General features: G+C 39.7%; 1 protein-coding gene and 1 long non-coding RNA gene across 6 annotated transcripts in view; one reads left to right on the forward strand and one right to left on the reverse strand.

Moving 5' to 3' along the window:
* The window catches only part of LOC309962389, a 92680-nt gene that overhangs the window by 16844 nt on the left and 60344 nt on the right, over window positions 1-15492 (reverse strand). The window lies entirely within an intron of this gene.
* Window positions 1-15492, forward strand: part of SIDT1 (SID1 transmembrane family member 1) — a gene marked incomplete at both ends in the record, with an annotated part of 86135 nt that overhangs the window by 14062 nt on the left and 56581 nt on the right. For all 5 annotated transcript variants that reach the window (XM_082840211.1, XM_082840210.1, XM_082840209.1 and 2 more), the window contains 2 exons: window positions 10437-10558; window positions 11554-11724. In XM_082840211.1, coding sequence (XP_082696337.1) covers window positions 10437-10558; window positions 11554-11724 — 293 coding nt within the window. The remainder of the gene's footprint in view (window positions 1-10436; window positions 10559-11553; window positions 11725-15492) is intronic.

The raw sequence follows: 15492 nt of genomic DNA on the forward strand, positions 1-15492 counted from the left end.
CACTGCTTAGTAATGTATCTCCCATGCCCAGAACAATGCCTGGCACAGGGTGGGGAGTCAAATATTTATAGAATGAACAAAGTTCATCCTAAAGTAGCTAGAACCTAGACCGTGTATTGTTCTATATTCCTGGCCTGCCAATCATTAACCTCTCTTCACTGTTTTCCCATGTTTTTATTGGAATTGAAATGTTTAAAATAAAATTTAACTAATAAGCCAAAAGAGGAAAGAGTATATAAATGTATTTCTGTCCAGATTATTGTTGGCATAATGAAATTGGTGAGATGAGGTCTGTAAAGCATGATTCTTAGGAAAGTAGTCTGAATTGTATTCATTTTGTAATGCTGAGAATCTAAAAGAATAGGGAATAAATAGCTCCCAAGGGGTAAACTGCTCTTTTCGATGAGATGAATGAGCTGTTCCAGGAAAGCTGGAAGCCAAGCTATGATAGGAAATTAATATCCTATGTGAGATGGACTGCATAACCTTCTCCTCTGCCCGAGGGCAGTTGGGCTTATAAATGTGTCTCCATACGTGGAAAAAAGACAGTCAATAACTGATTGATTGGTGAACGCGTGGGAGTGGAAAAGCACTGCCCCAACCCAGAGCCCGGGTGGGACAGCTCTGCCTTCTGCTCTGCCTGGTGCTCGGCAGGTCACAAAACACAGGTCACCCATAGTCTAGGGAGGTGGATAGTTTGGGTGTTACTGTTCCCATTCCACAGTTGAGGAAACTGAGAATGTCCAAAGCCACCCAGATAGTAGATGTAGTGCCAGAAATAAAATCCAGTTGTATGTATCTTTCTGCCTTATAGCATAAGTTTACAGAAGATGGTTTTCCAAGATGGTATTCAGGCAGAGGGAATTTTAAACAGTCTCATCAATAACTACAGGAATTACTTTAAAGTTTATCTTAAAAAAAAAAGTATAACCTGTGATTAAAGCAGCTCAGTTCCCTGCAGTAGTTATAAAACTTGTGGGATGAAATGCTTCATTTACTAGGACTTTCCAGCCTCTAATAAGAAAAGGATTCAGAACTGCAAGGCCACTTCACTCCGGGGAAGCTGTTTTCATACAACAGTCACATAATGGACTCTCCCAGCAAGCCTTCCTTCATTCAGCATGAAGGGTCTTGGCAGGTGGGTACAAGTTGGAGATAAGCTGCTGGTCAGGGAAAGGTACAGATCTGTATCTGAATGGCTTTATTCCTTAAAAATTCTACATATCTAATGTTATAGGTTGATTTATGTCCCCACCTCCAAAATATATGTTGAACCTCTAAGCCCTGGGACCTGTAAATATGACCTTATTTGGAAGTAGGATCTTTGCAGATGTAATCAGATTAAGATGAGGTTATTAAGGTGGGCCCTAATCCAATGTGACTGAAATTCTTATAAGAATAGGGAAATCTGGACACAGACATGCACAGAGAATAGGACAGAATGTGAAACAGACACACAGAGAATACTGTGATGACAGAGGCATGCGTTGCAGTGATGCAGCTGCAAACCAAGGAAGCGCAAGGATTGATCATCACCACCAGAAGCAGCAAGAGGCAAGAAAGGATTCTACCCAGAGTCTCAGAGGGAGTGTGGCCTGGCTGATATCTTAATTTCAGACTTCTAGTCTCTGGAACTGTGAGACAATACATTTCTGTTGTTTTAAGAACCCAGTTTGTGACACTTTCTTACGGCAGCCCTAGGAAACTCACACACCTAACAACACGGAATCTAGGCTGGCACATTACTGTCCAGTGCAGTACTAGCTTCATCTTCATATTTCCTTTCCAGGGAAGAGCAATGGAGAAATGAGTCATGTTGATCAGACCAAAGACAATGTAAAGTTTTCCAGCTGGCTGCATGTGCGCAAGGTGGGTGGGGAGGTGGGCAGGCTATAATCGGTGAAGTTAGTACAAGCAGGTCAAGCACTAGTAAGGACAGACTATATGACAGTATGTTTTAGAGACTGTTTGCCACTTCCTTGAATAGCAAAGAACCTGTACAAGGAATCTCCTGGCAGTCCAGTGGTTAAGACTTGGCACTTTCACTGCCGTGGCCCAGGTTCAATCCCTGGTCGGGGAACTAAGGCCCTGCAAGCCACGTGGCCAAAAACAAAAACAAAGAACCTGTATAAAATGAGGGTTGTTGCTCCGAAGTGGGCAAACACAAACGCCAGCACATCACGGCTTCTTGATGATGATGATGATGATGGTGATGAAATATTTCAGACATATAAACAAGTATAGAAAATAATATAACACCAGTGTACCCACAACTCAGCTTACGAAACAAGAAGACGATTATAATTCCCTACTTACCTCCACCCAGCCTCTTCCTTCATCCCCCAAAGTAACCATTTTAGGGAGACAGTTCTTCATAGGTCTCTTGATTTCTGCACATCTTACAGGAAAGCAATGACTGAAATTTTTCTACACTGTTCTTTCAAGGACATTTGTATAGTGAACACCTCAGAAAATAGAGATGGTGTCCCTCTCTGGGGAAAGTTCAGGCAGGCTTTCTGCCCATGTTGTGACAAGACTAATAATGTACTTGCTTCTAACCCAGGAGTCTGGGTCTTCTATCAATATCTAAGAAACTGTGGCGACTGGGGTTAAGTCTGAGATCCTTCCAAGTTTTTGAAAACAATTGTCTTGAATTTGGTGTGTATTAATTCCATGTATATATATTTTACTAAAGATAGATATTATTTTACTAAAGATAGATAGATATAGACAGATATTATTGTTTTGCTTGTTTACAAAGTTTATGTAAATAGGATCATACAACCTGCTCTTTCTCTTAATTTATCTTATTCAGAGTTATCCACCCTGATCCATAGTCTACTTCATTTCATTTCATTCTTATTCATGACTTTGTGTAAACTTAGGAGTGGAAATGCTGGGATGTAATGTGAAGTCGCCTTCAGCTTTAGTAGATATTGCCAGCTTGTTCTCTGAAATGGTTGTACCGAATAACATTCTCGTAAGCAATATGCAAGAGTTCCTATTTCTGTCCATCCTTGTAAATGTGATATTGTCATACTTTTGAGTCTTTACCTTCTGATGACTGTAAAATATTCTCATCTTTTCACATGTTCTTTGGTCATTCTTCTCTTCAGTGGCTGTTTACATCCTTTACCCATTTTTCTATTGGGTTATTGTGTTTTTCTATGAGGTTTTAGGATTCTTTATACATTCACAATACTGATATTTTGTCTGTTATATATGTACAAATAACATCTCCTATACTCTCCCTTCATTTATGGTGTTTATATAGCTTCTTGATGTCACAGTAGAAGTCTACATCCACAATGGTGTTCAGTGGAGTCAGCGATTCAAAATGGTGATGATAGCATGATCTGACCAAGCATTGTGTGGAGACTGGGCTGCAAGAAGCTTGGGTTCTAGTACTGATACTTCCATAGCTGAGCATCCTTGGGGAAGTCATATCACCTCTACGTCTGGGGCTCCTCCTCTGTAAATGGAACCTTTGGACTAGATGATCTCCCTGAGTACCTTCCCAGATGCAAGGTTCTCTAACGCCATGAGTCAAGGTCATGTGCGCCAGGCAGGCAACAGCAGGACCTATGTGAACAATCCCAACTTCTCTATAACTTGGGAAGTAACCGACTAGCTTCTGTGTTTTTTACTCTGACTTTTCCACATGGGTAGCCACTTTGTCCTCTGGGGGCCCACAGCACCTGCTCACATTGCTACTATAATATCATCACATTATGCTTTTGATGATAACACCATCTGTCTCTCTGACTAGATGATGAGCTACTCAAGGACAGGGTTCCCTTTAGTATATCCTTAGCACCTCCCATAGCTCCTGACTCAGTGACTGTTTGAAGAATGATGGAGGGAGCATGGCAGGGTAGGAAAGAGGGAAGGAAGGAAGGGAGGCAGGAAGGAAGGACAGACAGAAGGACCAAAGAAACTAAACACCCCCAAAATACACACCCAGTGAACATAACAGGTTATTAAAACAGTTACCAAATAACATTTGTATTTGTTTGTAAAAAAAATCGTTTTCTAACGTTTGTAACATGAGGAAAAGGAACCATTAGCAAATACTATGGTACCTATTTTACAAGTGGAATCAGTTTTTCAAGATCACACCAGAAAACAATGGTGTGCCTAATATGGAAACCAGTAATCTCTGATTCTTAATCTGATATTCCAATAAAGCCTACAGTCTCATTATTTTAGCAAAACCAAACTAGATTTTGAATTAAACTCATTCTCACCCTCTTTCTGCAACAGAACTCTATTATTTGTAATTTTGAACTTTTCCCTACTGACATGTTCTAAAAGATTAAAAAGGGACTCTCTAAGCTTTAAGACCTTTTGTAATTGTGATCTATATAATATCAGAGTTGGGAGTACTTAAATAATTCTTCCCTCATAGTTATAATGCAATTCGCTGCTTGTAGTAACATAGGAAGAGAGCAAGATATATGTAATAAATGTGCTCTTTTTGTCATGACAACAGGAAGAAGCAACAGGAGGGAAAATCTTGGCTCTTAAGAGTAGTCTGGGGAGATTGGGACTGACATATATACACTAATAGGTATAAAATAGATAACTAATAAAACCTGCTGTATAAAAAAAATAAATAAAATTAAATTTAAAAAGAAACAGTAGTCTGTTACAGGGTATCAGGGTCCATTATGTATTGTCAATACCTTCATTTAGTTTTGGCTTTACATGGCTTACTTCACTGCTGCAAATGTAATCCAACTTTCCCTGTTGCATATTGGCCTCTGGAAAAGCAAAGCAACACGTGAACAGGGCTTTTTATCCTTTCCCGGGGGTGGTGCATTATCTGCTCATCTTGAAACACTGCCCAGTGTTTTCTATTTCCCACTCTAATATATTTTTTTTGCAATTTATTATGCCAGTATCTCTGAGTTTTTAAATTATAATTAGTAAGATCATTATTAAATAATAATAATAAAAAACTAAGTGGGTTACAAGAGCCAGACCAGGAATAAAAGAGTGTGGAGATAAAGAGTGGAGTGGAGTAACAATCTGCCCTGCTCTGCTCACAGCAGACCTCCTTCCTGCTGGCCCAGTTTCAGCCCCACCAGACACACTAGCTTCCAGACGTGCTAGTGACATTGGTGATCTCACGGTTGTGCATCTCATAATAATGGGAAGTTGGCAAGCTGCTGACAAGATGGTTTCTTTGGAACAGTACTTCCCAGAGTATGGGCTCCAATCCACATGTATCAGAATCCCCTAGCATGCTGTTAAAAACACATTATTTTTAAGTTCTACTCCTGATCTGCTGAATCAGAAATGATGAGGGTGGGTTTGAGAGATTCAAATGCTAAAAAGCACAGTAAAATTTGAGAATCACTGCCTTAGAGTGACATGTTAAAAAAAAAAAAAAAAAAGGAGGGAAATCCCTTCTGGAACTAAGTACCTAAGAAGGAAGGAGAAGACTGCAGCCTAGGTAACGAAAAGGGAAGCAGACAAGCAAAAGATGAAGCTGGCCTAGTTCACAGCTTTCCTTAGGTTTTTACCTCAGTTCTGACTGCTATAGATTTAAGCCAGACAAAAGTGTGCTCTAAACACATGTGCTCTAAGTTGGTGTTTGTGTTATGAACCTCAAAAGTGATCCTGCTTCTAAGTTAATTCATTTTGCCAGCACCAGAGATGCCAAAGATGAAGATTTCAGCTTTGCAGAAGAGCCAGGCAGGTAAACTAAATGTTAGAATACTGAGAGGTCCATGTACACAATGAGACACCACTTCACACCCACATAATTACAATCTAGAAGACAGACAATAATAAGTGCTGACAAGGATATGGAGAAATTTGAAACTTTTACATTGCTGGTAATGTAAATTGCTGGAATGTAAAATGATGCACCTCTTTGGAAAACATTTTGACAGTTCCTCAAAAAGTTAAACATAAGAGTTACCATGTCACCCAGCAATTCTCCTCCTAGGTATACACTCAAAAGAACTGAAAACACTGTAAAGCACAGGGAACTCTATTCAGTACTCTATAAAGACCCATATGGGAAAAGAATCTAAAAAGAAAAAAGAAGTGGATATATGTATATGAATAACTGATTCACTTTGCTGTACACAACATTGTAAATCAACTATACTCCAATAAAAATTTTTTAAAAAAAGAAAGAATTGAAAACACATGTTCACACAAGAGCTTGTTTACAAATGTTTCATAGCAGCATTATTTGTAATAGCCAAAACGTAGAAACAACTAAAATTTCCATTAACTGAAGATTAAACAAATGTTGTATATTCATTCAATTAGAATATTATTGAGCAATAAACAGAAATGAAGTACTGACACATGCTACAACATGGAAGAACCTTGAAAACATTATGCTAAGTGAAATAAGCCAGACACAAGAGAGCATATATTACATGATTCCACATATATGAAATATCCTATGTGAAATAGGCAAATCCACAGAGAAGTTAAATTAGTGGTTACCAGGCACTGGGGGAGGAAGGGAATGAGGAGTGACTGGTAATGGGTACAGGGCTTCTTTCTGGGGTGATGAAAATATTCTGGAATTAGGTAGTGGTAATGAGTGCACAGCTCTGTGAATATACTAAAAACTACTGAATTATACACTTTAAGAGTGAGTTGTGTGGTATGTTATCTATATCTCAATTTTTAAAAGTGACCAAGAGAAAAGGAATACATTTGACTGCATGAAAAAATGTTTTGTGCTTGTCTGTAGAAAAAGCTAACTTCTATTTTCTTCTACTCACACAGTACTTCTGACATCAGATTTATGGATCTTCCACACATTAAGCAATTTTGTGTGGGTGGGTATCCTACAATTCAATCCAGTTCTGACACTGTCTACCTGATGTTTGCATCACATCTCATAGGTTAAGGCTCAGTCCCACAAGACTGCCTACCTCCCACTTCAGATGCTGAACACAAGTCCAGGCTGTTACCTATGCTCTGACCAAACAGCTATAAATCAGAGGTTCCCAAGTCCCCCTCCTCAGGTTTGATTAATTTGCTAGAGCAGCTCACAGGACTCAGGAATACAGTTTATTTACTAGATTACTATAGTATTATAGTAGGATATAACTATAAAAGGATATAACTTAGGATGAGCAATATAGAAGAGGTGCATAGGGTAAAGTCCAAAAGTGTTCTGAGCACAGAAGCTTCTATCCCCATGGAGTTGGGCTGCTCCATCCTCCTGGTATATGGATGCATTCACCAACCTGGAAGTTCTCCAAACCTTGTATTTTAGGAATTTTTATGGAGGCTTCATCATTTGGGCATGATCAATTATTAACTCAATTTCCAGCCCCCTCCACTTCCTGGAGGATGGAGGTAGAACTGAAAGTTCCAATCTTCTAATCATGGCTAGGTCTTTTGGGTGACCAGCTCCCATACTGAAGTTATCCAGGAGCCCACCAAGAGTCTCTTCATTAGAACAAAAGAGACTCCTGTCACCCAGAAAATTCCAAAGGATTTAGGAGTTCTGTCAGGAGTCAGGAATAAGACCAAATATTAGAACAAAATATGCCACTGGTGCTCTTATCACTTAGAAAAATACAAGGGTTTTAGGAGCTCTGTTCCAGGGACTGGGGGCAAAGGCCATATATATGTCTATTATTTCACAGTGGTATTAATATGCTGTATAGAGGTAATCAGAGGCCACATGCCCCCCCGCCAAGAGAGGGACACCCACTTATGTGATGGGATGGGGACATATCAGGGAAGACATCCCCAAAAAAGGACTTTAGGGATGAGAAGGATATTGAAAGGCCAATCACTGGGGACAGAGCCCTTTTGAGAAACAGCAAGTAATTGGCCATGTGAGGGATTGGCAGGCAAAGAAACTAGAGAAGAAGGCAGTAATCAAGAAAAGCCCCCCCCCCCAAAAAAAAAGAAAAGAAAAGAAAAGAAAAGCCCAGAGCAATTCAGATCAGTGGAGAAAAGATGGACTTGTTAATAGGTGGTGCTGGGACAACTGGAGAGCCATATAAAAAAAAAAAGATAAAATTAAAATCATTCCTCATACCATATGTTAGTATTAATCATGAAGGGATAGGGATTTAAGTATTAAAAATATGATACTAGAAGTATAAGGTACTAGAAGAAAATACAGGTCTCAGTAATCTGGAGTGGTGAAAACTTTCTTGACTAATTCCAAATCCAAGGAAAAGATGGAGAAATGTATTTACTTGAATCTAGCCAAGCCTCTAGCTGTAACTGCCAGTTTACAGGAAACACAGGGGCTAAAGGAACCTGTTCAATGACACCCCAGGGTGCAGTCAGCAAAATCTAGTATGTGGGTGTTTCAGGTTTGTACTGCTGCTTTGTGAGCTGCTTTCTTTCACAAATAAATGCCCAAAGGCGGGGGCCGGGCGGTTACCTTCAGATTAAAAGAGATTCAAAACACATATCAACCAAATGCAATATGTGGATCTTGTTTGTACTCAAAATTTAAAAGCTGAAAAAAGCACAATTTTTTCAACAAATGAAGAAATTCAAACACTGTGTGGATATTGGGTGATTTTAAAGAACTATTATTAATTTTACTGAGTATGATAATGGTAATGTGTTATGTTAAAAAGAAGAGGCCTTATCCCTTAGAGGTATAGATTGAAATATTTACAGATGAAAAGGTATGATCTTTGGTATTTACTTTAAAATAATCCAAAAAGGATGTGTGTGGAAAATGGAAGGTGTAAATGAAAGACAATGGTACAATTTTTAATAATTATTAAAGCCGGATAAGTACATGAGCATTCATTATTCTATTCTATATTGTCATAAAAGTACTATTCCCGTTCCTTTGGAGGAAAATCTGAAAGTTCCCAGAGCCACTGAAGGCCTTTTCAGCAGGAGAATGCCAAGATGAAAGTGGCATCTGAGGGAGTATAGCCCTGGGGATAAGAAGACTAGATAAGGTGCTGTCAGGGAGGGTCACAGTGATAAAGGACTGGACGAGGATTGTCATTGGTGGGGGAGGGGAGGATCTGGGTGTGAACACTATGTAGAACTTGATGACCTATTGATGGAGAATGCTACAGAAGTAGGAATCAAGGATGACTCGGGCGCAGAATAATGGCTGTGAGGTGAGGCCATTCAATAAGCAAGGCAGTTCAGAAGAAATGAAAGTTAGGGGTGAAGGAAGTGACAGGTGCCACTTCAGACAGGTTGAGTTTGAGATGCCTGTGGAACATCCAGAGCTTGGGGAAGAGGTCTGCACTAGAGACAGGGTGTTGTCAATGATCAGCTGCAGCATAATTTCCATGGAAACATGTAGAGCACAGGCACAAGAAAACGCTCCCTTTGGGAGCAAGCACTTCCTATCTAATTATAAATTACTCTTGGACGGTTTTAACATTAAAAAACTAAGTGTCTTAATCAAGAATGATATAAGATATCCAAATGGTAATAATCTATGATTCCCATGCTATTCTGCTGCCTCTCAGTTTCCATTTTGAACATGTCATAGATCTTCAGGGTTTCACTGCAAGCCTTTCTTGCTTCAATTCTTTCCCCTAATAAGGTGTTTTCAAGAGAACACTAGGGCTTAAATTCATTAGGGGGAAAAAAATCTCATACGAAAGACCAACTTTTTCTTACTTTGTCTTTTTTCTATTGTCTACAGTATTATATATATATAAAAAAAAAAACTGAAGGGAAACACCAAAACCATCTAGATCCAGGGGCACAATTCAATTTCCTGTCTTTTAAACAGCCATGATAGTGTTCAATCCTTGGGGTGACACATGTGTTCAAAAGAAGCCACGGATCTGCTGATATCAAAAAGCATTTAGTGTTGGGGATTGATCTATGCCTTGGAGCAGGGCAAAGAGAAGACTCTTCAGCCCCTGTAGTATTTGTTGCTGGGAGAGCATCGGGCCATCTGCTAGACTTTAACACAATGTGGCAATAACATTTTGGTCTGAAGCACAGAATCATTTTCCAAACCAAAATTAAAGTTTGTTGGCAACTGAGGCACTTGTAGGTATTTTTGTTAAGATATTTGTATATTTAGCATTTATATTCAGATAAGAAGAGAAGCACATCACCCTCTTTCATTTTCTGTTTGGGCTTATTCTCCTAATCTTGTGCTGACTGCCCAATTCAAACTCCTCAGCCTGCCATTTGAAGCCTCCATAATTTGGCTTCACCCAAGACAACTTAAATCAAAATTTTGAGGGTCGGACCCAGGCATCAGTTTTTTTTTCAATCTCCCCTCGTGATTTCATTGTGCAATCAGTGTTGAAACTGAGTATGGTTACAATATGAATGAGGAGAAGACAGCTGGGATATTTGGAGTATCTATGGTCAGCAGCAAACGTATGAATTAAAGTTTTTCAGAGCTTCAGATGGCAGCTATGAGGTAACATGTCTGTGCGTGTGCGTGCGTGTGTGATTTGCATTTCCTCTCTCTCTGCCCTGGCTTGCAGGTGAACGCCGTGCGGGTGTACGTGAACAGCTCCTCCGAGAACCTCGACTACCCGGTCCTGGTCGTGGTTCGCCAGCAGAAAGAGGTGCTGTCCTGGCAGGTTCCTCTGCTCTTCCAAGGACTGTAAGTGGATCTTTCCCCGACAGCTTCATTACATTTGTTTTCTTTCAATGTGCTAGACCTTAATTGCCCTTTTCCCTAGCAAAAGGAGAAATCAGACGTGCAGAATGTTGACATATGCATGCTAAGTGCAAACAGTCGTCGTGGTGCCTGCATTGACCGTTCAGCTCTGTTCAGTTTCTCTCCTCTTTGAGGTTCTGATAAGCACTCTGTCTAGATTTATAGCACCCAGAAGAACGTTTAACATTTTAGTTCTACCCAGAATGTTCTGTTACTCTTGGTTGGTTAGTGGGTCATCCACCAAGGTCAGGGCTAGGTCCCACCATCAACTTCAACGAGTGACACCTCTCCCCATTCTTCATAATGTTCACCAAGTGTACTTTCTTTATCCCATAATATTTATTGAGCACTACTAAATGATAGGTGCTGGGGATACAGTGGTGGAAGACAACAGCAAAATCCCCGCCTCATGGAATCTATATTTTTGCTGTATAAGGTGCTAGAGCAGTAACAAGAGCAAACCAGAAAGCATGCAGACCTGGGCACACAGTACAGTGTTAAATCACTTTTGGAGGTTAATACACGTGAGGATTGAAATACTTACTCTAACGCCCTGACTTGGACTCTGGGGCTTTCTTTATGTTCATTTCGCAAAAGCTTGAAGATTGGAAAAATGGAATCAACTGGTTGTTTTATCAGAAGAGTTTTCCCTTCAAAATCTGATAACTTTCCTGACTGAATTAGGAGGATGATTTGGTAATGAAGACACCTAAGTGAACTGCTCAGCACTCAACAGTCCTCATGTCTGTGTTATAACGTCACACAATGTGTGCCAAACACAGTAGCTCTAAAATTACTATCAGTAGGTCCAGTATGAAATTTTAAATATAAGGACTTGGAAAGAAGTTCAGGGAGAAGTGAAACGAGATGTTCTTTTCCCTGCTTGTTCATTGAGTGTCTTTCTCCTCGCTGGCTTTTCTCTCCACTGGCTGCTGCAGATACCAGAGGAGCTACAACTACCAGGAAGTGAGCCGCACCTTATGTCCCTCAGAAGCAACCAATGAAACAGGGCCTCTGGAGCAACTGATATTTGTAGATGTCGCATCCATGGCGCCCCTGGGTGCCCAGTACAGACTGCTGGTTACCAAGATCAAGCACTTTCAGCTGCAGTAAGTGGGACTCCTTGTGGCCTTTCTCTGTTCGCTTGTCTGCTCTTCCTGAGCTTGTCTGTGCACGGTCCAGCTTCCTTCCTCCCAGATCAGCACCCCAGAAGGAAATCATCCACTTGGCATATTGTCTTAGCAACTTCTGAACTCTCCTGTGCACAGCTGTGCAGCAGGGCCTTAGTCTGTGTAAGGGGGAAGCAGTAGGGGACTGGAGCAGAGCAGAGGGCGGTGCACCTGATAGGTGTATCTGTTCCTGGGCATCTGTGAGGGCCCCCTCCTGTCTGTCGTCCAAGCAAGTGTGACATCCAAGCACTAGTGATGGGTACTTCTGTGTCACTCACCAGTGCCACTCTCCTGAAGGAAGTTTTAGTTTTGTTTTAAGGAAGATCTTAAGCTATTTTTCTTACCCTTATTACTATTCCAGTTTTCTCCTTCTGGTTAGGAACGTATACAGGTTGAAAATAATATGTTATGTGGCTTTGTGCGAAAACTTATGACTGTTTCCTCCTTCTCTTTGCTCTACCATCCCTTAAAACCAAATCAGTCGGGATACAGCATCTCGAATTGTTTATATTAGACATGGAATATAATAAATTCAGTGGAGGACATTGTCTCTAAGGGATCTATTCTTTCCCAGAGGTTAGTCACATAAAATATTGCATAAATCTGTGTGAAAATGTAAACAGAAAGGCTAAGATTATTCCTTAATAAGGCCAGAAACTTCAGGGAGTTTCCTGCCCTATCCTACTCTAAGTTCAAGGCTTCTCAAGGGTTCAAACCATTCCCTCCCCTCTCAGTGTTTTAAATAAAATTTAAAAAAATATGTCATTAAATCGCTCATATTAAAATTTTACTTTGTACTCATCAAAAGTTATCATTAAGAGAACAAAAAGACAAGTCATAGACTAGAGAATATGTTTCCAACACTAACTAACAAAGGGCTCATATGCAGAATATATAAAGAACCCCTACAAATCAATAAGAAAACACTGGCAAGCTTTTGGCTGCTGTCCCCAGTATCACCCACCCTTCTGTGGCTCTGGCTTCTTCTGGGCAAGAATCTTGGAGCCTATGAGTCTGAGCACTGCTCAGAGTGGGGGCTGGCACCCAGGTGGGTGCAAGGTTCAGACTCCGCTTCAGTGAAATAAATAGATTCTCTGGGGCAAAAATGAGGAGATCTCAGGAACAGAAATGATACATGAGACTTTGACCTCTCACTAGAACTTTGGGACAGAGACAGAAGATCTCAGAAGGGAAATCAATGTTTATATTTACCCAATGAAAATAAATGACATATAAATAGACTCAAATATGCCAAGTAAAGACTAAGAATATCAAGGCTTCCCTGGTGGCGCAGTGGTCGAGAGTCCACCAGCCAATGCAGGGGACACAGGTTCGTGCCCTGGTCCGGGAAGACCCTACATGCCGCGGAGCGGCTGGGCCCGTGAGCCATGGCCGCTGAGCCTGCGCGTCTGGAGCCTGTGCTCCACAACGGGAGAGGCCACAACAGTGAGAGGCCCACGTACCACAAAAAAAAAAAAAAAAAAAAAAAAAAGACTAAGAATATCAAATGGGATTTAGAAAAAAAGAAAACTAAATATATGTTGCTTAAAAGAGTACAATCTTTAAAAAGAATGTATAAACGCAAATAAAAGCATAGTAAAAGAAATACCATACTGATACTAAACAAAAGAAAGCTGATGTATTATATCACATTATACAAGCTATTCCTTAATGCAAGGAACATTATTAGATATAGAGAGACATTCCATATTTCTAAAATAATCATTTACCAGGAAGACAAATTTAAATTCTAAATTTCTGTGTACCTAGTAATATCACTTCAAAATATACAAAGCAAAAATTGCAGAATGGGAAGAAGAAGTGTACAAATTCACAATCTTTGTGGTAGCCTTCTCTATAGCTAATAAAATAACAAACCGAATATTTAAAATGTATGTACAGGGTTCCCCCACTATGTGAAAGTAGAGTGTTCCTGTGAAACCTTTTATAAGCCAAATGATATTAAGCAAAGAAGCAATTACCTTAGGACACATCTTGCTAACACATGCACAGAATAAATTGAGATAAAGCACGGAGATTCCCAGACACAATTCACAGCTCTGGTGGCTTGATGCTGAGATGCTGAGTGTAGTTCCAGGGAAGGCGGTGGCAGTGCCACTCTCACCGCTCAGGGTGCACACTGCAAAACAAACGCTGAACACTGTTTTCGCTTTTCATCTTTTTTCATAAAAGCGAAAATCTTCAGATTTCTTACAGTTAGTGAAAACAGATACTAAGGTAGCAAATTGGCATAAAGCGAATTTTCAAAAAGTGAAGGATAGCGGTATGCAGTACTTAGAACAAATATTGGCAAACCGCGGCCCACAGACTAGCCAATGGTTTTTGTAAATAAAGTGTTACTGGAACATAGCCCTACCCATTCATTTAGATATTGTCTCTGGCTGCTTTCATACTACAATGGCATAGGTGAGTAGTTGAGACAGAGAAATTATGGCCTGCAAGCCTAAAATACTTACTATCTGGCCCTTTTAGAAAAAGTTTGCCAACACCTGCTATAAAGGAGCAGGTCAACATGATTAACAAACTTGAGCTAATTAACGTATTTTGAAAACTGCATCTCAAAATGATAGAATGCCTAAGCTTTTGAAAATATACATATCCAAACTTCTGGGATGCAACTAAAGCACTGCTTACAGGAAAATGTAAAGCTTCAAATGTATATGTCAGAAAAGACGAATGGCTGAAAGTCAGTGTGTTAAGTACCCATTTTAAGAAGTTAGAAAAAGAACTGAAGCTTGTGTAAACTGCTTCTTTGTTGAAATTCTATGTATTTTATTTTATTTATTTTTTTGTGGAGTTGAATCCAATCAATTTAACTCCTGAATGTACTTTTTTTTTTTTTGGCATCTTTATTGGAGTATAATTGCTATACAATGATTTTTGGTTGCATTGGGTCTTTGTTGCTGCACGTGGGCTTTCTCTAGGTGCGGTGAGCAGGGGCTACTCTTTGTTGAGGTACATGCAGTAGTTGCAGCATGCAGGCTCAGTAGTTGTGGAGCACGGGCTTAGTTGCTCTGCGGCATGTGGGATCTTCCCTGACCAGGGATCAGACCCATGTCCCCTGCATTGGCAGGCGGATTCTTTACCACTATGCCACCAGGGAAGTCCAAATTCTGTGTATTTTAAAACATCATCGTCATTCTCTTGATTTCTATAGGTTTGTTATGATCATTAAAATAAATTCTTGAATTAAATGCTTGAAAAAAAAAAGAAGAACTGAAAATAAAATTCAAAGAAAGTGGAAGTAAGTACTAAAATAAGAGCCCAAAACAATGAAATAGAGAACCAATTAACAATGGACAAAATCAACCAAACCACAGGTCAACTATTTAAAATGACCAGTATTATTTTTATAATTGTCTTCTAAAAAATAAAAAAGACAGGCAAGCCCACTGGAAAAAAAATAGGCAAGAGACTTAAACAGACACGTCACCAAAGAAACTATACAAATGGTCCAAAAACATAACCTCATCAGCTGTCAGAAATGCAAATTAAAACCATAATGAGATTCCACTGCACCTACCAAACTGCTATACTTTGAAAGGACTGACAACGCAGTTCCACTCCTAGTCATATACTCAACTCCTAGATACATAATTGTGCTATTCATTCGAGGAATATCACACAACAATAAAAACAAACTATTTTTGTACCTAACAACGTGAATAAATCTCACAAACAAAATGT

This window comes from Leucopleurus acutus, assembly GCF_964270905.1.
Source record: "Leucopleurus acutus genome assembly, chromosome: 5".
Taxonomy (NCBI): domain Eukaryota; kingdom Metazoa; phylum Chordata; class Mammalia; order Artiodactyla; family Delphinidae; genus Leucopleurus; species Leucopleurus acutus.